The sequence below is a fragment of the Plectropomus leopardus genome, chromosome 8 (assembly GCF_008729295.1).
Source record: "Plectropomus leopardus isolate mb chromosome 8, YSFRI_Pleo_2.0, whole genome shotgun sequence".
In the NCBI taxonomy this organism is placed as follows: Eukaryota; Metazoa; Chordata; class Actinopteri; order Perciformes; family Serranidae; genus Plectropomus; species Plectropomus leopardus.
Genome location: NC_056470.1, coordinates 35,653,071 through 35,678,241, shown reverse-complemented (window position 1 = coordinate 35,678,241; position 25,171 = coordinate 35,653,071). Strand labels below are relative to the sequence as shown.

The 25,171-nt window shown below is 38.5% G+C and overlaps 1 protein-coding gene across 1 annotated transcript in view; it reads left to right on the top strand.

Annotated features, from left to right (window-relative positions):
* gripap1 (GRIP1 associated protein 1) overlaps window positions 1–9,791 on the top strand; it is a 30,030-nt gene extending 20,239 nt beyond the window's left edge. Inside the window, 9 exon segments of the mRNA XM_042491308.1 lie at window positions 627–719; window positions 3,960–4,058; window positions 4,060–4,095; window positions 5,097–5,192; window positions 5,991–6,101; window positions 6,378–6,479; window positions 6,712–6,825; window positions 8,163–8,246; window positions 9,708–9,791. Coding sequence (XP_042347242.1) covers window positions 627–719; window positions 3,960–4,058; window positions 4,060–4,095; window positions 5,097–5,192; window positions 5,991–6,101; window positions 6,378–6,479; window positions 6,712–6,825; window positions 8,163–8,246; window positions 9,708–9,791 — 819 coding nt within the window.
* Window positions 9,792–25,171: the final 15,380 nt, after the last annotated feature.

The following is a 25,171-nucleotide window of genomic DNA, read 5'->3' as shown; positions in this document are numbered from 1 at the left end:
GAAATTGGCAAAACGAGTCCATATCCATTTTTATCATTTTGGTTTTGGAAACAAACATTGACAAAAAACCCCAAAACATTTTGGTTTTATTTTGAAAAACGACTAAACGAATGACACATGGACTGCCGAGGAGGCGGTCAGAGGGAGAAGGCGAGGCTTTCTGGGAGGAATTTTGACTTATTTATTTGTATATTTATAATTTTAACTCAGACGGATGCCTGTAGGAACGTCTGCTCTGCTGTTACACTTTTCAATGAAGATGTTTCGTTGCCAAAGTGATTAAATAATGAAAAAAAAGATTCACATTCAAGAATTCGTTTTAAAAAGTAAAAGAATAAAAAAAGGATGCATGAAGGAAACAAACTCAAACATATTTAATCACTTTGGTGGTGGAATAATTTGGTGTTTTTCTGCTCACTGCTCTCTATGTGTTTCTGACTCTTTCCTTCTCTTGTCCTCTTTTTTACCTTTTTGTTCTCTTGGTTGTGTCTCTATTTGTTTCTATCCTCTTTGTTTTTGTGTTTTTACTGCTCCTTCTTTGTGGTTTTTTGCTTGCTTTGTTGGCGCTCTTTCCTGGGCTCTCTGTGTCTCCGCTGCCCCCTGCCTGTGCTGCGGTGCTACTGCAGGTAGCCAGTCAGAGCGCAGTCAGTCAGGAGCAGGTTGACAACATCCTGCAGGAGAACGATGCTCTGAGGACAAACCTAGCTGCTCTAGAACAGGTAAAAAAAACCTAGAAAACATCACCATCTAGAAGGTTCAGGGCCCGTACACAGGCCGCGTCTTTAACTGCCCGAAAACGCAACTTTGTGTTCACGTTGTGCCAACTGTCAGCACTTTATCAAACCTCTATAATCAGAAATCCTGAGAAATCCTTTTCCAGCTGTTTCTTTGGTGCATCTTGAAAGTGGGAGAGATGAAAAGCTCAGGTTTATTCTGCGTTAAAATGATCAACTCCTGCTCCAGCTTCTTGTGGCCGATAATGTACCGATAATTTATTTTTGTTTGTTTTTCGTTAGCTGAGGGTATGAAAGGCTGAGATGAGTACAGATGAATTTAATTTGTGCATTTTCATTAAAAAAAACATTTCAGACAAAAAGCTGGAAAATCACATTTTTTTAAAGAAACATTTTCAACAGCAAAATCAATTTCATTTTTATATTTTATATTTTTTTCCTCTTATCTTTTTATGTCAACTTAAATTGTACAAAAATAATGCTGAAAATAATATTGTGTTTGAGTTCTAGTGGATCTATAGAGAGGAACTTTCCCCAAAATGTCAGGAAGCAGCACAGTTGTTTTGGGACGTAGAAATGTTGTTTTATTGCAAAAACATCCGTAACAGTGTCCCCGACACTCAGTGAAAACACAGACTGACGGAAAACCTCCTCAATGGCGGGGAAAGAGTTAAAAAAGGGAAAGAAACGAAGGGTTAAACCCTGCTGCTGACTGATCTAGCAGCAGGAGTTTGACACGCAGCATCATGCGGTGTGTGTGGGACTGGAGGAGCGAAACCATGGCAACACGGGACAAATCAAAGCAGTTTATTATCATCGGTTCTATTTATCGGCCAAAAAATGTATTATCGGAATTATTGGTATGACGTCAGTCATAGTCCCATTATCGGGCCGATCGCGGATCCCTAAAAAATAGAGTTCCGTTAGATGTTCTCCGCTAACACTACGTCGTCTACAACGGTACCACGAAACAGTACAGGCATAAAAAAGAGCTGCTACAGAGCAGTTTGTGTAGAACCTTAATGCCAGATTTTTTAAGAGTTCTAAACTTGCTGGGAACAGATCTCACTAAATACTAGGCCTTAGAACATTGTTCCGAGGACTAACCCAGTTTTTCGAGAACCTTTAGTTTACCTGAAGAACGTCACGGTTCTAATTCGAATCATTTCTGCCTTGGAACAGGTACAACAAACATGGAAAACAAGTTGTTGAGGAATGACTGTGCTGCTCATATACCTGGAGAACCTCACTGAGAACCTTTGGGTTCTGGCTGCTCTAGATCTCGTGATTATACTTAAAAAGCATCATTTTAAAGTCAACCTAAAAAACTGTTCGAAGTTTTCTGACACACCTCACTCAGTGTGGACCTGTACCTCCGTCTCACAGGAGAACGGTGCTCTGAGGACGAATCTGTGCGCCCTCGAACAGGTAACTGAATCTCAGACCCGACCTAGAGCCCTCCTCTAGACTCTAACCCCACGACTGTGCTTAGAACAATCCTGAATTCACACAAAGCTAGCACACCTAGCACCTCGATCAGTAACTGTGAAAATTTTGAATTGAATTTTGGCTGCTGTGAGCACTAATGAGAGAACCTTTAATATCAGTCATGAAGCACATCTGCGCTCAGGAGTCATCACTGAACTGTTGGAGTTAATGTGTCGTAGAACAATGACAGAACGTCTGCGTCAGTAACGCGTCTCAGGCTGATTTATTTCAATGTGTTAAAATCCGTTAAAATCCAGAAACGTCTCCGCTGATAGACTCAAGTCAGTGATGCTCAACTTACGGCCCACGGGCGAAATCTGGCCCCTGAGAGCGAGCTGGGTGGCCCCCAACCTTAATGAAATTACAGTGATTAAGTTCGGTTTAGTTTAAAGATTTATACAATGAAAATAAAGTAAAATAAAACCAAATAAATTTAAACTAATTCCACAGATGAACTCCTTCGACTGTTAAATATCTTTCTTTTGCATTTGTTCACACAGTAAAAAAGTCTGCAGCTTCGTACATTATCGAAACATTCAGTGCTCCAGATTAGATTTTAGGATCTATGGTTATGATTGTTGTTATAGTTGTGTGAACTCCGTCAACCACTTGAGTTGGAGCGATTTTGAAAACACTCTTTTTAAAGTTAATATATAGAGAGATTAAAGTCTCTGTAAATTAATATGTTTATAATATATTAATATATAGAGATTAAAGTCTCTGTAAATTAATATGTTTATAATATATTAATATATAGAGATTAAAGTCTGTAAATTAATATGTTTATAATATATTAATATATAGAGATTAAAGTCTGTAAATTAATATGTTTATAATATATTAATATATAGAGATTAAAGTCTGTAAATTAATATGTTTATAATACATTAATATATAAAGATTAAAGTAGGCAGAAGTCAGGTATGATCTATTGTCATTAGTCTACATTCATTTATCACCGTCTGCTGTTTGTTTGTCTTTAACTCCACGTTACCTGCTGCCGACACGTCTTTAACTTTTGTCATCGTTGTGCTTTTTACTGAACGATTTCACGGTTTTTATCTGATGTTTTTATCTGATGTTTTTATCTGATTTTTTTTATCCGATTTTTTTTATCTGATTTTTTTTATCTGATTTTTTTTATCTGATGTTTTTATCTGATTTTTTTTATCTGATGTTTTTATCTGATTTTTTTTATCTGATGTTTTTATCTGATTTTTTTTATCTGATGTTTTTATCTGATTTTTTTTATCTGATTTTTTATCTGATGTTTTTATCTGATTTTTTTTATCTGATTTTTTTTATCTGATGTTTTTATCTGATTTTTTTTATCTGATGTTTTTATCTGATTTTTTTTATCTGATGTTTTTATCTGATGTTTTTATCTGAGTTTACTGTTCCACATATCTGCCATTCAGTCTGCGGTCTTCATGGCTCCGAACGCTTTCACCCTTTCAAACCTCAGCAAGTTGGCTTGATTTCTTTCAAAAAACACGAATAAAAGGCAACGAGCAACTAAAGAAGGAATTACCGTAAAAATAGTAAAAAGTACAAGAAAATAACCTGAAAATTTGTTTTGAAAAAGAATGAGAAACAGAGAGTTGAAAAGTTCAGATGCTTGTGAGAAGTGATGTCGCTGCAGGTTTCAAGGGGTTAACCATCTCCATCATCATCAGACTGTAGGATCATTCAAAAAAGAAAAGGATGATGAAATGAATTAAGTGTGTCCGTGTGCAGATCCAGACGGTGAAGACGCAGGAGATGAATCTGTTGCGTGAGCAGCAGGAGGCGCTGACGTCCGAGCTGCAGCAGAGACGAGCCGAACAGGAGAGTCTGCTTGGCTCAGAGGGACGACCTGGACTCCCAGCTGCAGGTGACATGCACGCGCGTGCATGCACACGCGCGCGCACACACACACACACACACACACACGCACACACAGATTTGACTTCATTCTTTGTTTTTTTTGTTCAGAACTTTTTAAAACATCAGAATGAACCAAAGCAGACGTCTGTTACTGAGGTTCAAACCGATTATTGGCCTGGATGATAATTGGGGCAGATATTTGGTATTTTGCAGATTATTAGCGTTTTGTATTAATGATTGGCGATAAAATTAATTCAAAAGGGCAAAGAAAGTGTCAGCATGGGAGGAACTTTAACGTTGTAAAACCTCAGGGAGATATTTTTATTAATTAATTCTTTATATAAATTTTCACTTGACTTTAATAAAAAAAACAAAGTTTTGTGTTGGAGTTTGTTATATTCTAAATTCTAAATAATGACAGAAAGATTTTCATTTTTATTGTAAATACGTAAGTCTCATTAAATACTAATAATCGTATCGGTATCGGTTGACGTCTATCTTTTACTTTTATTGGAAATCTGTTTGTGACGAAACGCTGCAGCTGACCTCCACCACGTTTGTCTGTTTATTTTGTTCCAATTTTATTTGTCGAATTTGTCGCCTTTTTGTACAACGTCTCATTCACTTATGCCCGATCATCATAAGAGCGACGCGACCGGTATTTTACCTCGTCTAAGGGAATACTGACTGCACTGAATACATGTCCTCCTGTATCATTTGGACAGAACGTCACTTTCAGTGTGTCCACAGAACGATTCGCAGTCCAGAAACCCGAAATGCTGCAGAGCATCGATGCCAGCATTAAAAAAAATGTAAAAAAAAAACACTTCACTTCACATTGAAGGACGTCTTATTACGCTGAATATGTGTTTCATGTCTCTTCCTCTTGTCCTCAGCGAGCGGGACAAAGACAAAAATCACAAGCTATGGAAACATAGAGGCTTTTTAGGGACGTGAGACTTTGCCTTTTCACACGTCTGTTTTGACGTCTCCGTCTGTCTCCTTCAGGAGTCGAGTTTTGCCAACAGGAAGTTGTTGGAGCAGTTAACAGAAGAAGGACAAGAGAAGGAGAAACTGCTGAGGGATCTGGACGAGGCCAGGAAGGTACACACACACACACACACACACACACACACGCACACTTACACACACAGACGCGCACACTTACACTCACACCAAAATACAATAAATCAGAATACGCACAGTTTTTTGTCATGATGAACATAAAGACACATTAAAGAGCCATTAACGCTTTGAAACCTGAACAGATTGGTTTGATGTCTTACAAAAAATAAGATGCAAGAAAATTACAAGAAAAAGAAATAAATAAATAAATAAAACAAACAAGAAATGTGTGTGTATATATATATATATATATATATATATATATATATATGTTTTTATATATTTATATATTTTTATTTCTGTAACATAAATTGAAAAATAAAATTTTAATAATTATAAATATTGTTTTCTCTGCATTTTTCCTCTTTCTCTTTTTTGAAACTTTCCCTGGTAATAAAATTCAGGTATTTTTCTTCTCAGATTTTAGTTCCTGTAATTTGCATGTGTTGTGTTTTTTAAAAGAAATCAAACCAAAATTTGTCAGGTTATTCATAATACAAAATGCTTACAAAGTATTTAATCCTGTGAAATATAATAATACTAAAAAAAATAAAAGAAAATTACAGGGAAAAAAAGATTGAAGCACAAACAAACAAGAAAGTACCCAAAAACGTGCTAAAAAAAAAAAAAAAAAACAACATTTTTTTTCTGTAACATAAATATAAACGTGTGTGTGTGTGTGTGTGTGTGTGTGTGTGTGTGTGCGTGTGCGTGTGCGCGTGCGCGTGTGCGTGTGTGTGTGTGTGCGTGCGTGCGTGTGCGTGTGTGTGCGTGCAGACAGCAGAGAAGAGGAAGTCCATGCTGGACGACATGGCCATACAGCTGAACCAGGAGAAGTCTGACCACAAGGAGGCGCTGTCAGACCTCAAACTGCAGCACGAGAAGGAGGTGAATCTCTCTCATGGATAATCATGGACCTGTTTTTTAGATTTTGGTCTTTTTTTCTTTGAGTTCTTGTTTTTCAGTCTTTTTTGTTTGTTTTTTGGGGTGTTTTTCTTTGAGTTCTCATTGATCTGTTTCCTGGTTTCCTGTTTCTGTTTTCAGGTTTTAAAATTTGCAGAAAGACAAAACATTTTCACCAGATTTTGGGATTAAAGTCTGAATGGTTTTAACTGTTTTAATGATGTCTTTCTCTCCCTCCCTTTCTCCTCCTCCTCTCCTCAGGTCCTCGGGGTTCGGGCTCGATATGAGAAGGAGCTCAGAGGGCTCCATGAAGACAAGAATCGCTCTGAGGAGGAGATCCGACAGCAGCTCAGAGATGAGAAGGTAAACAGGATGGGAGGCAGAGAGGAGGAGGGAGGATAAAAGGGGGAGGCGGGAAGGAGGAGCACCAGGGACAGGAGGTAGAAGTCAAGGAAAAGAGGAAGGAGCCGGAAAATAAATCATCGTCATAAAAACGTCGTCGGGGTGAAACAGCAGCCGCTCGTGTTTCACCTGCTCTCTCCACACATGATTATTAAACTCGGTATGAATAAACATCTGTGCGTTTGTGTTTTAGGCTCGGACGAAGGAGCTGGAGGGTCTCCAGCAGCGGGTGGAGGAGCTGCAGGCGCAGGTTCTGTCCATGGAGGGAACCAAAGGATGGTTTGAGAGACGACTGAAGGAGGCGGAGGTCAGTGTGACGGAGAGGCCGCGTCCTAAAATCACCTTCAGACGAGACGATGGAAATGAATCTAAATTCATCTCTGTGTGACTCCACAAACAAGACCCTAAAACATGCTAAAACTGGAAAAAATATATATTTTTCTCCACCATAAATATAGTTTTCTGCACAGTCTTTATTTTCCCAGTTAAGCTCGAGGTGTCCTTCAGCTTCAGCAAAGGTTAGGTTGTTACAACTTTTAAGGTCAAAGTTTTGCTGCTTATCCAGCAGCTAACGAGGCGACCCAAACCGCACAACAGACCGTGAGGTGCTACCCGAGGGCGAAGCACAAAATGTAAAAATTAGCTGATTCAATTCACCAAATTCACTAAGTTTGGCTGAAAGCAGTAATGCACGCGGCTCGGACCATTTTATGAAATACATTTTAAATAACTTAAATTAAACTAAATTCTATATGCCGAGTAAGAAACACAAAAACTGGCAAGAAAACCTGCCAAAAAACGTTCCCCATCCCAGGAAACTTTATAGCTTTCTCACCAAGACAAAAAAGATCTTGTTATATGTCAAAAAAATTGGCAAAATGTCAGTTTAGCAACATATGAGATGACTTTTTTTGTCAGCGGAGGACTTCAGGGTCAAAAAGTAAAGTAATCTGGAGGTTAGAAAGAGGTGAAGTTACCTAACCTGTGCAGCCTGCTGCTCATCTCTGCTGCAGGACACAACAGCTGCTCTCAGCAAAACACAAATCTACCACACAGCTGTCAGAGGGAGAGCTGCATTGTGGGTAATGTAGGCGGCACATTTGGATAATGAAGGCAAAATGTGTGGATTAAAGAAAGAGGAGTTTTTTGAATCGATTTTGAAAAGTCTGTCAGTGGAGTTTAGTCTTTTAGTTAAGTTTATTTCTGTAATTTTTACAGCTTATAAAAAATAAATAAAGAAGCATTGATATTTTAAAAAAACAAAGGAAAAAACAAAACAAAAAACAGGACTGAAAAGATGAAGGCTGAAGCTTTATCTTATTACTCCTACCTTTTTTCAGAAATGACATCATATTGTCCCACTTTCAACCCCATAAAAATCCCCAAAAACATATTCATGTACACTCTGCTGTTCATACTTCAGTTTTATATTTGTTAATGTTCTTATTTTTAAATAATTTTTAAAATCTATTTAGTACATTTCATTTTTTCGTCTCCGTTTCTTTAGCCAATCCACAGATTTACTCTGAAAAACATTTTTGTTTTTGTGAACATACAGAACTCTCTAATTTAAAACAAACTCTCCTCTAAATGTTATTGCTTTTATTCATCTTTTAATGTGACTTTTTTAATTGATCTTTGCAGGAGAACATCGAGAAGAACTCTCTGGAACATCAGGAGGAGATCGAGCGGCTGCAGACAGAACACACACTTCAACTGGAGGTACGCGCACACACACACGCGCGTGCACACACACACACACACACACACACGCGTGGTTTTTTCCGAACAACGTGTCAGAAATCATCTTTGTAAACCTTAAATGTGTGTGTGTGTGTGTGTGTGTGTGTGTGTGCGCGCGTGTGTTTGTTTATAAATGTAGTCGGTGTAGGTGTGTCGTGTGTATTGTGTTGTGTGTGTGTGTGTGTGTGTTACCCTGCAGGGCTGGAGTCAGACACCGTGTGTGTGTGTGTGTGTGTGTGTGTGTGTGTTACCCTGCAGGGCTGGAGTGTGACACCCTGTGTGTGTGTGTGTGTGTGTGTGTGTGTGTGTGTGTGTGTGTTGAACGCAGTCCAGCTCTAATTGAATGTGTGTTTCTAATTAAAGCGTGGTGGTCTCCATGGTAACGGCGGCGGGTTAAAGCGTGTTAACAGCAGATCAGAGTGGAGGAGGCTCATGTGAACACTGACAGTCTGTTCCAGAGACTCTGAACATTCACACCATCTGTCAGCATGTTGCTTCACACACACACACATACACACACACTCAGCGCTCGTCCACCAGGACGTCTGTCTTCTTCTCTTCTTCCACCTCATGACTCCGTCCTCTATTTCACCGCCTGAGCTGCAGCTGTAAAAGAAGCGACTTGGTTCACCTGCACTGAGTGTGTCGGACGTGTGAAAGATGGAGTTCAGATTTGAGAAACTCGTACTTCGCTTGAGTTTTCTAATCTTACACAATTTCTACTTTAACTGCACTACATTTATCTGATAGCTTTAGTTACTTTGCAGATTAACAGACAGAAAATAGAGTGACAGTATTTCGTAGTGACCAACTGCAAATCTGCAGTAGTATTTTCCGTATGTACCTCTACTACAGTACCAGAAGAAGTACCCAGATCTTTAACTTACAGGTGCAGTTCCCTCCAAAATATAAAAAACAAACAACATGTTTCTCCTCTTATCTCGCTATTTATAAGATTTGAACAGTGATACTCAACGGCCGGCAGGCCAAATGTGGCCCCTGATAGGGTGCTGGGTGGCCCCCGAACTATTTACTAATTCACAATTAAAATAAAGTGATTGACTCTGTGAATGGTTTTTGTCCTTTTAGTCTCCATAAGGTGTCAGAGACATAAAACAGCATCAACATAGAGCTTGCTGATCAAAAAAGAGCCAGAGGAGGATCCCCTACACCCCCACAGAGGACACAGCTGAGACACTGATGTCCTAAAATACGAGAAATGTCCAGAAATCTAAGAAATGCCCTGAAATACTCTGAATTCCTACAAAACGTCCTAAAATTCTAGAAATGTTCTCAAATTCCAGACACACACTAAAATCTGAGAAATGTCCTAAAATCCTAAAAATGTCATAAAATCATAGAAATATCCTGAAATCCCAGAATTTCCTAAAATCCTAGAAACATCCTGAACGTTCTAAAATCCTTAAAAATGTCCTAAAATCCTAGAAACGTGTGGGACTGCTGCAGCTGGTCCCCGAGCAGAGCGAGTTGAGCGTCCCTGAGTTCAGTAGTTTTGGAGTGCGTTGTTGAGCGTTGGCGTCGGCCGTCTCTCCGGTATAACGGAACTAGATGTGACATTTGAAAACCTCGACAGCAGCGTCTCTTTCTTGAAATCACGCCCCATCACGGCGCTGTGAGCGCTTTCATGTAGGAACTAACTACAACTTCATGCAGTAACCAGTTTGGCAGTTTAATTGATCACAAACGATCCGATTTTAAAGACGGAGTGAATGTTCCGAATGTAAAGATCTGCTGCGGGTCTTCAGTTCAGTGAGTACGAAGAAAGAAAGCAGAGAAATGTTGCTTCAAATCAACACATGAAGAAGAGTTTTTCTTCACACTGAAATTAGAAATTTGCATAAAGACAAAGACAAAAAAAACAATAATAAAAATTAAAACCCATTATCGCCAAACAATTAACAGCGCACATAAAAGTGTTCAGGAGGAAGCTCTTACCTTCGTTATCGTTAGAGTCTGATAACGAACCAATAAAGCACAACCCGCCGTGCATCATGGGATATGTCAGTGTGGATGTAACGAGCACTTTCAGCCAATCAGATAACCCGGCTGACTCTGTGGTCCTCCGAGGAAACAGTTTCTCCCTCACTGATTACTGCGCGTGTGTGTGTGTGCGTGTGTGTGTGTGTGTGTGTGTGTGTGTTATCTGCTGGATAACAGCTGCCACTAAGAGCAGAACGAGGAAACTTAATAGGAAAAGTTAATTACTGATGGAGGGAGTCTAATTAGCGGCAGGTCGGGTGGTGTGCAGGTACGCTGAGTGTCGTGGGTTTGAGTTTCAGTCGTCACGAGTTGTTTCCTTTCCGACCGACTGAGCACGAACTCATTGCGTATTTTATTTTTAACTCTTGATTTGTTTTATTTATCTAAAGGGCGGCAGCATCTTAACGAACATCAGTATCAAATAAAAGTGTAAAGATGCAGGACTGAACATTTACAAGGACAAAATAAAAAGGAAATAAAACAATAATTCAATCAGAGGACAAAAGTGCAGCAACGATGTAATCTGCGTGCTCGATGGCCTGCGGCTGATATTCGTGTTAACGTGTAAAAACAAAAGAAATTCATTCACACTGAAATTTTTTTTTCAGTTTCATTAAAAATAAAAAAGGTCAAAGCCTTTTGTATCTGCTGCAAGATCCAAGAGTGAGCTGTTTTTTTTAGAAGCTGAAAAACTGATGAAAGAAAAACTCAGTCGCGTGTTTTATCTCGTCGTCGCACTCTGAGGGACAAAGTGCAAAGTAACTAAGTACATTTACTCAAGTGCGGCACTGAAGTACAGATCTGCAGTGTCGGTGCAACATAAAAATACAGAGTGTGAAAGTGTGAAACATTTTTACAAAACTTGAGACAAAATTACATTTTCAAAATATGACAAGATACAAAACAAATTCAAATAGCGTGAAACACTTTTACAAAGCTTGAGACAAATTTACCAAATTACTAAAATGTAAAAATGTTTGCTCAATGTTCACCCCTCAAAGGAATTAAATATGAATTTGTGGTGTTTTAGTCGCCAGAAATATTTTATCAGATTGAATTAATTTATTGTTGTCAGAATAATTTGACCTCTTCTGTGTGAAAGGTCACATTTCTAATGTTACAAATCTTAAAACCTAAAACTCGAATTAAAAATGAGACGTTTTGTCACAGGGGACGATCCTCTCAAGTCATTTAGTAGATTTTTACTTTATATTTACTTTATACTCACCTGCTGCCAAAATACAGATGAAACAAACTCACTCTGATATATTATCGCATTTATCCTCCCTACCTGTCCAGCAAGTTATCTCTGTCCGTCTGTCTCTCTGTCCGTCTGTCCATCTGTCCATCTGTCCCTCTGTCCCTCTGTCCATCTGTCCATCTGTCCCTCTGTCCCTCTGTCCATCTGTCCATCTGTCCCTCTGTCCCTCTGTCCCTCTGCCCATCTGTCCCTCTGTCCCTCTGTCCCTCTGCCCATCTGTCCCTCTGTCCCTCTGTCCATCTGTCCCTCTGTCCCTCTGTCCATCTGTCCATCTGTCCCTCTGTCCATCTGTCCATCTGTCCCTCTGTCCCTCTGCCCATCTGTCCCTCTGTCCATCTGTCCATCTGTCCCTCTGTCTGTCCATCTGTCCCTCTGTCCATCTGTCCCTCTGTCTGTCCCTCTGTCCATCTGTCCCTCTGTCTGTCCCTCTGTCCATCTGTCCCTCTGTCCATCTGTCCCTCTGTCCATCTGTCCCTCTGTCTGTCCTTCTGTCTCTTTATGTCTGTTTCTATAATTTCTCAGTGTATATTTTAACATCAACATGTTGCTTAGTTTTAGATTTTTTCTTGAATTTTTTTGTTGGCTGTATTTCAGTGTAATATGAACTAAAAGAGTGTGTGTGTGTGTGTGTGTGTGTGTGTGTGTGTGGACTGTGACATTAGATTGAATTAACAGACGGGTTGTTTTCCTGCAGAACTCTGTGTTTTCTCGCCGTCAGGTGGGCGGCTGCAGCCTGTGGGTGTTTTTAATGTAGATTTTAGTCAAATTAATTAGCCGCAGAAGATTAGAGGGGGAATTAAATGTCGCTTTTTTTTCCTTCTTCTTCTTCTTCTCTAAATTAATCCCTACGTCAGCTGGATTAAGAGTGAGGGGGCATCAGTGGAGGTGGAGATGTGACTTGTTTTAAATATTTCCTTTCAGCAGGAGAGCGCAGGAAGAAAAGTTTTTGGAGAGCAGAGACGTTGAGCGTCTGATCGGCTCGCAGTGAGCTGCTGTTGACGCTCGCGATGTGAAATGATGCCGTACAGCGTGTGCTGGTTGTGACAGTTTCCTCTCTGTTCTAGTCGCTGCTTCTCATTAGGACTATTTTTAAACTCATCAGGAGTCTAATGGACTCTGATAAATGTCAGTGAGATTCAGATTTTTGAGAAACGGCGTCCAGGAAGGACTTTTGTTGTTTATCACTCTGTAAATGTTTGAAAAGCTTCTGCTCAAGAAATTCAAATCAAGGATGTGTGGAAATAATCTGAAGCTGCAGCAGCACGTTTCATTTAAGAGGACTGTTAGAGCTTTTAACTAAAGGCCGCGTTTACACGAAAACAGCCACGTTTACACGGAAACGGCCCGACCAACAAAAGTCTTTCCAGCAGCCTAAAACGCTGAAGTCTGCATGCCAGGCCAGTAGTTGGCGGTGTCACTTTATAATAACACACCATAGAAGAAGACCAAGAAGTACGGCGTGATGTCACTGTTCTCACAGGGTCATTGTTGGTTTCCATGGCGACAGACGTGGTGGCGTTTTTAAAAGATGACACTCTGGAACCCGGTTTCAAAAGTTCGTTTTCAGGCCCCAAAACGGCGTTGTCATGTGAACGATGTGAAGGTCAAACCGCAGCAAGAGTTAAACGTTTCATGCGTGAAGCGTTGCCGTGTGAACGGCTCTTTAATGTGTGTTCACATGTCGTCACAGTTCGACTTTCTGCACTGAATCTGCACCGAGAAACAAACTCTCAGACTTCACAGTTTGATCTGGTTTTAGTTTCCTTCTGTTACAGATTTCCTCCTCGCAATCACAAACTTCAGACTGAGTTTTCTCACAGATTTAAGAAGAGTTTGAAATTATTACTGAGCATCGTTTCCGAAGTTATTTCACTGACTCAGTGGCACATTCGCAGAGACTAGATTGTACTCCTTTGCAAAGCCTATTGCAAATATAAAATACGCCTAATGGAAACACGTCATTTAAAAAAAGAAAACTCCCATTTATTGCAAAAAATGTTTTTCTGCTCTCATGAGGTGGTATTTCAGGCAACTGGAAAAAGACATATGACGCTGTGAGGTCACATGACGCTGTGAGGTCACATGACGCTGTGAGGTCACAGGAACTGGCTCAGCAAGAGCTGTTATTGCATCTCATAACTCTGAGAAAGTTTTGAATCCACAATTCCTCTGTGAAATCTTGGACTACATCTCCCAGAAATCCCTCATACGTGGCCGCTCCCACGTATAAGGGGCTCGCCTTTCCACCATGGCTCCATAACACGCCTACGTGGCCTCGGTTGAAATAATGACGGCTGGTGCGGTGGCTACAATAGAAATAAAGCTGCTGATGTTTTGAACATCCATCGCCATGGTTACTGGGATGTTGTCACCAGAGGAGAAGTCGCTCAGAGTTTTAAACACATTTCTAAAATAAAGCTTCAGTTTTTCGTAAATCTGTGATGGAAAGCAGCTTTATCTGAAGCTCTCAGAAGGAGAATGGATTCCAGCCGTTAAAGCGCCATGAAGGAGCATCACGTGCAAATGCTCCTCACAAGAGATCCTGCACTCACAATATTAGAGCAGAAACTGTTTTTGCAGCTTTTTTGTGTCTGATTGCTGTTAATATTCGGCAAAGTATGAATTCTGCCTTTGTGTAAAGATCATAACAGACAGAAAACCGGACAGAGAGAAGAAAAGCGACGGGTGACTGATGCGTGCAGAGGTTTCCTCAGAACGTCACTGACTGAAGAGGCTGATAATGTCTCTGTAACTGCGTGCGGCTGTTAGCGCTGATGTTTATGAGTTGGACGGTTTTTTACAGGGAGGCTGATTTGCAAATTCCCTCTAAATGTTTGCATTATGCCTAATTTGAATATGTGCAGATATGACAGGAACACAGAGACACTGTTTGCTTGGCAGCACAGTCAGAGATGCATTTAACCCTTTCTGTGTTGTTTGTGCAGCGTTAGCTGCTGCAAACAGCTGCACAATCCTTTTTCTGAGTTCATCGAGTCTCACAGCGAAAGATTGCTTTAGAAAGTGTCCAGAAAAAGAGAGAAAAAGGTTACATGGTTTAATTATAATGCGTTTGTAACTGTGTGTTGTTTTTTTTTTAAAGGTTTTCGTGTTGTTGTTCAATCACAAAATAATTCAAATTCATCCTGTTTAACCCCTGAGGGACTGTTTGGTGCATTTTAGGGGCTTTTCATTCTTCATTTTTTGATCATTTTGGCTGTGTTCATGTATATGAAATACATTTTTAGTTTTAGTTTTGTTTAATCTTGGAATTTCCAGCTCAGCTCCTAGAAACAGAAATTTTTGATCCATCATTATTTTTGAAAGTCATTTGTCAAGTTTTACTGCAGGACAGTTGAGAAAAAAAAATCCTGAATGTGTTTGTGGGTGTATTAACACAACCTCACCTCACCTGTATAACCACAGGTGATGAGTCCACTGCCCTGTGTGTGTGTGTGTTGTGTGTGTGTGTGGTGTGTGTGTGTGTGTGTGTGTTGTGTGTGTGTGTCTGGTTTGGTGTGTGTCTACGATGTGTCTGTGTGTGTCTGTGTGTAACTTGTTGTGAGTGTGTGTGTGTGTGTTGTGTTGGTGATAAAGCACAGAGACAATATTTAGTAATCTGCAGTACAAACTGACACACAGAGGCAACTCAGAAGGGTCCCCGGGGCTGCACTCAGTGGCCCCAGAGTGCCTCATCTGCACTGTACATTATGGGGACAACACACACAACACACACACACACACACACACAAAAAGGGCCCACTCATTTTCACCCTGATTCATAATCTGCTCAAAGACTCACTGCAGAGCTCCGACATAATACAGTGGACCAACGTCTGTCAACTGCAGCACGTCCACATATTTAAAAATGATAAATAAACTTTTATTGACAACAGGCTCACTCTGCACTCATTGCTACCTGCATGTAAAGCTCGCGGGATTAAAATTCACCGCACCACTTCTTATTCATCTCTCTCAACATTTACAAACCAAAGCAATGTTGTGGTTTTAATCGACCAACAACAACGTCGAAGACACATCAGTGCCTGATGGGGACGAGGATTTTATGCCACAATAGATCTGATCAAATTTGGAAAATCTAGAAAAAGCAGAATGATTAAAATCATTTTATCCCCAGTCAAATTTGCAGAGCGCTCCAAAACAGGAAGTTAGAACTGTTTGGCTGGCAGAAGTCAACATGCATTATTCGCCCCATAAAGTGTACGATCTGAGTGGATTTCACACACCATAAATAGAAAACAAGAAAATTCATGCACGACTGAGCAGCTTCATATGAATGTAACAGGGCCCAGCCTCAAATTCTGTAAACCAGGTCTCTTAATATATCTTTTGACTCCAACTTCTTTAATGTGAGAATTGATTGCATATTTTTGTTATATATGATAGTAAACTGACAGACCTATGGGTTTGAGACCTGATTAATCAGCAAATTAATTAATCAATCAACCCTGCTATGTATAATGAGCACTTTAACATCAATTGAAATAATTCAACATGTGCAAAACAAAGTATGAATTATCTTTCTTATCTATCTTTCTGTCTGAGAGTGAGATAAGAAGGTCAGCATCTCTTTAATGTCCGTGAGTCGGGATGTGGTTAGCTTGGCATCAACACTGAAAACAAAAGGAAATGGCTAGCTTAGCTCTTTCGATGAATAAACATCATGTTTGTTTGATCTGCACAAAAAATTTGAAAAAATGCAAATATCTTTGGTTTTAGGGGGAGTCAGCAAGGTAGCACTGTATCCAGCTCTCTGAATACATCCATGGCGAGCATGCTAATGTGTCATAAACAGATATATTAAGAGACCTGGATACAGAATTTGAGGCTGGGCCCTGTTCATTCATATGAAAGCTGCTCAGTCGTGCATGAAGCCAAAATGGTGTGAAATCACTCAGATCGTACACTTTATGGGGCGAATAATGCATGTTGACTTCTGCCAGCCAAACAGCTAACTTCCTGTTAAGCGCTCTGCAAATTTGACTGGGGATAAAATGATTTTAATCATTCTGCTTTTCTAGATTTTCCAAATTTGATCAGATCTAATGGCTAAAATCCTCGTCCCCATTAGGCACTGATGTGTCTTTCGACGTTGTTGTTGGTCGATAAAACACACATTGCTTTGGTTTGTAAATGTGAGAGAGATGAATAAGAAGTGGTGCGGTGAATTTTAATCCCCGCGAGCTTTACATGCAGGTAGCAATGAGGCAGAGTGAGCCTGTGTCAATAAAGTTTATTTAATCATTTTTAAATATGTGGACGTGCTGCAGTGACAGACGTTGGTCCCACTGGATTATGTCGGAGCTCTGCAGTGAGTCTCTGAGCAGATTATGAATCAGGGTGAAAATGAGTGGGTTTTGTGTGTGTGTGTGTGTGTGTGTGTTGTGTGTGTGTCCCCATATGTCAGTGCAGATGAGGCACTCTGGGGACTGAGTGTGTTGCAGCCCGGGGAGTTGAGTGCTCTGTGTGTCAGTTTGTACTGCAGATACTAAATATGTCTCTGTGCTGTTATCACCAACACACACACACACACACACACACACACAGACACACACACACACAGACACACACACACACACACACACACACACACACACACACACACACACACACACACACACACACACACACACACACACACAGGGCAGTGGACTCATCACCTGTGGTTATACAGGTGAGGTGAGGTTGTGTTAATACACCCACAACACATTCAGGATTTATTTTTCTCTGTTGCAGTAAAACTTGAAAGTCTATAAAAAATGCGCCTTTTTTTTAGCTGATAATAATTTGTGTTTTTATCCCTTTGAAGTCTGGATCGACATCACTTTTCTTGCATTTCAACCTTTGAATGCTGAGAAAATTGGTTTGAATTCTTCTTCAGAAATATGGGAAAAAAAAGCAGCTTGGCAAGAAATGTCCCACATATTGCAAGATGCTTTTTAGATATAGAAAATGATTATTGATCATTATTACCATATTAAGTCATTATTTAGAGAAAGTTTGTCATTATAATGACTTGAAGATTTTTTTTTCATCACATTGGCAGAAATGGGTTTCCATAAGTCTCTTTTTGTCACAGAAACATATGATTGCTGCCTCCCTCCTGCAGGACTGTGACAGTGACGGTAAAGCAGTGAATCTTATTTTTACTCTTTATTTTTAGGTGGAGTGGAGGCATGTAAACGGAGGCTGACAGCCATGTTCCAGCACAGGAAATGAAACAAGAGGAAGTGCAGCAGGTGACAGAATGCAATTATTTATTTAAGAAATCTTCACTGGAGCCCTTTTTTTTTATTTGTGGAGTTTCAAATTAGCTTTTTTAAAGCATAGAATCTAGATAAACATAAAAATCAATATTTGGTTATATTATTTCTTCTCCTTTGCTATTCATTTCTGTCTCACTGCAGTTCCTCTTCATTTAGTTGTGTGATGTTGTATGTTGACTGCCATCGTAAGTAGTGATACTGAGATTGTTGAATCTCAGATGCTGAGATCGCTACTGGTTATTACTTTGGTTTCAAAAAAAAAAAAAAAAAAAGGGGGGGGGGGGCCTGTGCGGCACTTCTTCTGCCACTAGACGGCAATACCTGTGACCAATCACACCTGAAGCACTTTTTGCACTTACTAAGGGTTTTTTAGTCTAAATTCAAAATTAAAAATTTTGTCTAAAGTCTAAATTCTTGCTTGTGTTGTACGTCGCTTTGGATAAAAGCGTCTGCTAAATGAAATTGTAGAATTGTAGAATTTATTTCTGCAGAGTTTTGTCATTTGTGTGTGTGTGCACTCAGGAATCTATATAACAGTGGACCTCCATGTCGTTAAACATTCACCAACAGGGGACTAAAAAGCCAAAAGGGGACACTCCCCCCCCCCAATTGGTCATGCTCTAAATCATCCTAAAATCATGTCTTAAGGTCTCTGGTGAAAGTTTTCAAAATTTGCCAAGAGAGGACCTTGTGCAAGTGTTGATATCTGCACTGGAGCGGGCTGCCGGACATGTCCGTGCTGGAGCAGGATGTTGGACATGTCTCAAAAAATGTAAATAGTATTAATTTTCTCCCTAATTTAATTAAAAAAAGCAAGCAACAAACAAGCAAAAGTCCTGCAGTCAAAATCCTTCTTTAGCACAAAATATCATCAATAAAAAAACAAAAGCACTTTTTTGTAGTAAAATGTCTCATGTGACTGATGTGATTATACAAGACATTATTAAATTAACAGACCTTTTGAATATCATGTACAGAACAATTAACAATTAAACACCACCATGCCAGTGATCAAAGAATATTGTAAAACTAATAAGGCCTATAATTATTCCTAGTAATATAATTAATTAATAACTGTGACCTGAACTCAGAGAAGGGGCATTAAATTATTAAAGTGATTTATTAAAAATTAATAATTAATTTTAGAGTTTGCCAAGGTTGACACTGACCAATCACAAACTCCACAAAAAATAAATTAATCAAAATGAAATAAAATAATAACAATCCAGAAATAAGCAAGACATTAGTACATGAAAATTACCTAAAAAACAACAACAAATAAATTCAAATGGAAAAAAAAGGAAATTACTTGGGAAACGGTCTGAAAAACTATAGTTATTCTTTAAAAATAATTTTAAATATCTAACTATAATTATAATGAATACAGTGAATTCAGAAAATTGCAAAGCAAACCAAAAAAGGAAGGAAATTACTTGGAAAAAATTGCAAAAACATAACAATTAATCATTAAAAATCCTATTATGATAATTATAAATTCAGTTCTCCTGACATTTTTCCTTAGCTTTATAAAAAAAAAAAATCAAAATCTACATTTTTTTTGCAATAAAAAAACAAACAGCAACAATAAATTTGTACAGCAAAGAAAAGAAAACATGGAAATTTCTTGGAAAAACTGCTTAAAAATATTGTTATTCTTTAAAATATAATTTAAATAATCCAACTATGATTATTCTAAATTCAGTTCTCTTGAAGTGCTTTCTTATTTTTTCCTTAAAATAATTTCTGAAATCTAACAAACAAACAAAACAACTAACAATCTACTACTTTCTTGCATTCTGCAGGCCATTTCTTGCCAAGTTGCTTACTGCCTTTTTCGAAATTAATCAAACCCTTTTGCTCAGAGTTCAAAGTTTGAAATACTTGTGAGGAGCGCCTGAAATTAACACAAGAAAATTGATGTTTATGTTTTGAGGGGTTAAAGGACTGAAATATTTTACCTGATACACTGGTGAGTTCCCATCAGACCTGTCTGTAGGACTCTGCCTCCATCTAGTGGAAACTGAACAGACACACTCCAGTTTTCTTTAATAAAAACATCATAATCATGTTTTTTAATCTGATTATTAGTGGCATCTGTTTAATTTGGTACAAACTTAAATCATCCGCAGAAGATAAACGACAGAGCATGTTGGGAGGGAAATCACAAAAGATTAAATGAAATGTAATTATTAATTTGTTCAGTTTATGAGCCAATTAGGAGTCTCATTTAATTATTTTTACGATTTGAAATAAATAATTTTAATGTAAATTGACTTAATCAGCTTATAATTGTTTAAATGTTCAGTGTTAGTTTAGTTAATTATTATAATAAGCTGTGGGGGAAAGAAAAAATCATTAAGACGCATACTGCAGACTTCAAATAGACACCAAGTCTTTTTGGGAATTTGGGAATATGTCCTTTAAAACAAACACAAGATTTAATATATTTGAATTTTTTTAAAGTATATTTACTCAAGTTCTGTGGATAAGTACTATTGCGGAGCACATATTTTATATTAGTCACAGCAGGGCAGGTACTTTTATTCTATAATATAAATCCTTTTATACTTTTACTTTGAAAGGATTTTAAACGAAATACTTTTAATTAAGTTTATGTGGCGAGATTACTTTACTTAATGATCTGAGTGCTTGTTTTGTTACAAGAATACAAAAATTCAGTTTATTCAAATTAAAATCACTATCTGGTTGATCTTTGACCCTCTAATGAAGACATTAATGCCAGTAATTAAGTCCTAAAAATGTGATTTTGCTGTGCAGTCAAAAAATATTTCTGCCTGTTTTTATTTTTTATGAAGTTCTAGAAATGTCTGTCATGAAATTTAAAAAATGAGTTACTGTTGCTGAATGAGAATTGTTGAAAAAGCTGATTTTATATCATTCATGAAACAAATAGATTTAGGTTAACCATTGTATACACACACTCGTATCACTCTGCACACAAAATGCACAAAAATCTAGCTTACAAAACATGACATATTAATCTATTTTTTTTTAACTTTCATTGGGTTTATTTTTAAACCAACATCAGTCCTAATCATAAATATCAAATTTTCATGAATTTTCAGAATATTAACCCTTTGAATGGCAGGGTTTTTGTCATGAAGCCACGGTTTTAGATGAAAAAAAAAGATTTTTTAAAAATTTATTTATTGCACCAAACAGTCCCCAAGGGTTAAAACAAAGTTAAATCATTCTTAACATGGTGATGGATTTAAAAAAAAACAACAACTTTTAAATAAGAAAATACAACTTTAACAACTCAATTTCACATTAAAATTCTTTTAAAAGAAATATATTTTTTTACACTGGACATCACGTTTAAGAAGCAACATCAGCAAATATGCAAAATTGCAGTGAATAGTTGAATTGCACTGAACATATTAAAGTGCTGTGTTCTGACAGGGAGTGCTGTATGTAATTGAGTTTAAAGACACTTTAATTCACAACATAGAAAAAAAAGTACATTCAAGGCAGGAAAATATGTTTTCACCCACATCTATGTTGAAAATATGGGGTATTTTGGCCAGAAAATGACTTATTCAGCCACTTATGTTTAACAGCAATTTCACCTCTTTGGAGAATACAACCATCAACAAAGATACTACTTCAACTTTTGGTCCACATTTTTAGATGACAACGAGACTTGAACAGTTTCAGACAAAGTCAGATCCAGTGGACATTGTCTTTAATGTTTATTATTAAATGTATGATATTTGGGTCGGAAGCAAACATGTCAAAAAACTATATTTAAATACAGATATATTTTTTAGCTACACAACTAAAGATTATGCAGCTGAATGCAACAGCTTTGCAACACATAAAACCTTTTTGAAGGTTAGTAACTGTTTTGTGTTGAATCTTTACTGTAAAACTGAAGATTGTGTTTCTTTTGATTGCTGAAACAACTGATTGATTAACAAACAATTAGTTAATAGGTGGCTTTTTTCGATTAAGCATTATTCAAGCAAAAATTTAAGTTCTGGCTTTTCAAATGTCAATATTTGCTGATTTTCTTTGTCTTATGTGGCAGAAAACTGAACATCTTTTAGGTTTTAGACTAAAAAAGTTACTTGAAGACATCATCTTCATTTTTAGGGAACAAACTTCAAGTATTTTACAAACCAAATGACTCATTAATTATAGAGTGGTGCAGGAATAATTCCTAAAACCCAGAAATGAATTTGCATTTTTGCAGTTAGTCTCAAAGTCACTGGGTATTTTTAATGTGTTTTTGGTTACAATCCTGAAATAAGTTCTCTAGTGATTTTCACTTTGTTTTACTATATAAAATTCGTCAGTAAATACCCAACTGTGAATTTTGAAGCTTTTTACACATCTTAAAAATGTTTCAGTACCGTAAATGTTTGTTTACCGCAAATCTAATTTACGCAATAATGCAAATCTACAAAGTGACATTTTAGTCTGTGCAGTCAAGTCCCGAATCAAGACAGGCAAGTCTCAAGTTGAGTTTTGAGTCCTAAACAAGTCACAATGTGCTCTTCACTAAATGTAAATCCATTTTTACAACAGAGTAATAATATATGAAATTTACAAAAATCATGATTGCATATTTACATTTGCATGCATTTATTAAACAAGTTCGTTAAAACAAAAAAAACAACAGCAAAAAAAAAATAGTGCCAAACATACTCTTTCATTTTGGGGACTGGGGAAAAGTATGCAGTATTTTCAAGTCAAAAGACTTTTTTCCCACTAATTTCAAGTTGTTTTCTTTTTGTTCATTTTTTACTTTTATCTTACAAAATTTTGGGGTAATTAGGTTTGTTAAAATAACTGCGACTGACCTTAATCTTAAAACAATAATACTGACATGTTGCCCTAACGTACTAAATTTTGTAGATTGGGAAAAGTATCAAGCATTTCAAGTCAAAAGACTTGAGTCCAAGTGAGGTTACAAGTCACTGGTGCGCAAGTCAAATTTTAAGGGTTTTTTGTTTGTTTTCCGTTTTGCTTTTGTCAAGTTGAACCTTAAGTCATTAAAACTGCAAATTGTCTGACTGGAGTTCAAGTCACAGGAATCAAGTCCACATCCCTGGATCAGAGATAATAGGTAATCCCAGTAATGAGTCCTAAAACCCAAAAATAAGTTTGCATTTCAACACTCCCATGTGTTTTCGGTTGGATTGCCTTAGATTGTTTTACCCTGATTTTGTTACTCTAACCCTGAACATTCCCACTAGCCTTGCCTAAATCTAATAAATCCAACCAAAAAAGGCAATTAGAACTAGCCACTCATCGTAGGGCGGGTCATTCCTTTGCTATCCTAGGATCGATCCTGCAGCACTCTATTTGAGAAAAATAATGACTATGAGTCTGAATCTGAACACTGATTTTCTGCAAGGAAAACTCTACGACTCTAATCTATCTCCACCAATATGTCAACAGGCTTCAGTTCTCGAACAAACATGATGTCATTGTTATCGTTAAGGTCCAGCTCAACAAAGCCGTCGTCCGGTTCCTCTTTGCAGACAACCCAAGACGACTCCAAGTCCTCGACAGGCAACTCAATCACTTTATTCAAGTAATCTCCCTTTCTGCCGTTTTTACCTGCGATGGTGATCACCTGTGCCGCAATGGACCAAGCAAACTCCACCCTCCGATGGCTCTGAGAGCTCAGATCAAAGTTGTGCTCCAGGATCTCATACAGAGCAGGAACATATCGGTTGCAGTTTTGTTCCACGTACTTGTGCATCTCAAAAAGGACTCCCCTAGTCAGCACTCGCAAGTCCAGTTTCCTTTTGCCTTTTGGTTTAGAGCGGACGTCAAGGTCAAGTCCGATTTCTTTGCAAAAGTGATATGGATCGACCATTTTCTCCTCCAGCTCCACATCTCCATTTACAGCCTCCATTTCTGGATTTAAGTCTTCTGAATCCAGATCTTCCACGACATTAACAGTCGGTGGTTGTGGAGCAAGCAGCAACTCACCGTTTAAAGGGACAATCTTGTTTAACCACCTGACTACTTTTGGTGATGTGGTTTGTCTTTTCATTACGCTCTTCTGGGTGGCGTACCATCTCTGGATCACCTGCGAGGCCTCCGTCGCTCCACTGTGCAGATCAAGATCAAAGTTGTGCTCGAGGATGTCGTTAACCATCTCACGGAGCGATCCACACAGCTCCCTGCTGAAGGCAAACATTTCCAGCACAGCGCCAATGGTCAGGACCGTCAAATCAAGCTTCTGGCTCGCTGGACGTTCTTCTGTCGACCAAAGATTGAGGCCTAACTTTTCACAGAACGGATGTGGCTCCACATCAGTCTGGTGGCTTGCAGCTGAAGACGATGAATGCCCATTTGTTTGCTGCTCTGCCTCATCTTCCACTCTAGGCTGAAAATCACTGGTCACATCGACCATGTTGTAAGTTTCAGGAAGCTGAAAAGGACTGTTGAGAAACTCCATGTCCCATCTGTCCGGGTGGTTCTGGAAGGTCTTTTCTTTAAGATTGATGTACGACGCAAAATTGCGCTGATGCACTTCATTTTGGAAGACGAGGTTAAAGTTGTTGCCCAGCATATCAAACAAAAAATTGCGTGAACTCTTCGTCATTGCAAGTGCAAATTTATAAACCTCCCACATCACCCAGTTTGTAAACAGTTGCGGATCCAAGTTTTGCTTGCTGCCTGAGCCGATGTTAAAATCCAAACCTCTCTCTCTGCAGTGAGCAAACTTATCGTTCACTCTGCTGGACTTTAGGATCTCTTTTGAGCGAGTGGCACGTCTGATCCACAATCTCTTTTTTTCAGTTATACTATCTATTTCTTCTATGTTGTCTTCAGAAAACAGATCCATGACTTGAAGAACTGTGTTCTTCAGACTAACGTTAAATGAACAAAGGTTGTGAGGCTGCACTGGGGAGACACAAACTTCCTCCTCTTCCTCCTTTACAACCAGAGCTTCATTAAGAAATTTCATTTTTTCTGGTTCGGCTTCCAAATCTGACTGCACGTCTGTCTCAAAATCAACTGGACACATGTACGACAGGTCACTACTCTGACCAATATCTTCTGCATCAGCGACCATCAGCATTTCCTTTTTGTCACCGGCCATCATTACTTCTTTCAGTTCTTGGTAATCTGCGTCAGGATATTTTCTCTTTTTAGACTTCTGCTCCCGTTTGTGAGGCTGGACTTGAAAAACCTCCTTTCGGAAAGCGCTCCTGTCCTCGGCTGTCAGGCAGGCGTTCTTCCTCTCCGTCAGCTTGGTTACTTGAAAACTGAACAGCGTTTTAACCAATTTGTGCCCAAAGTTTTGCTGGACCAAGTCTCGGACTATCCCAGAGTGGGTTCCACAGAGCGCTCTGGAGAAGTCGAGCAGCTCCATCATC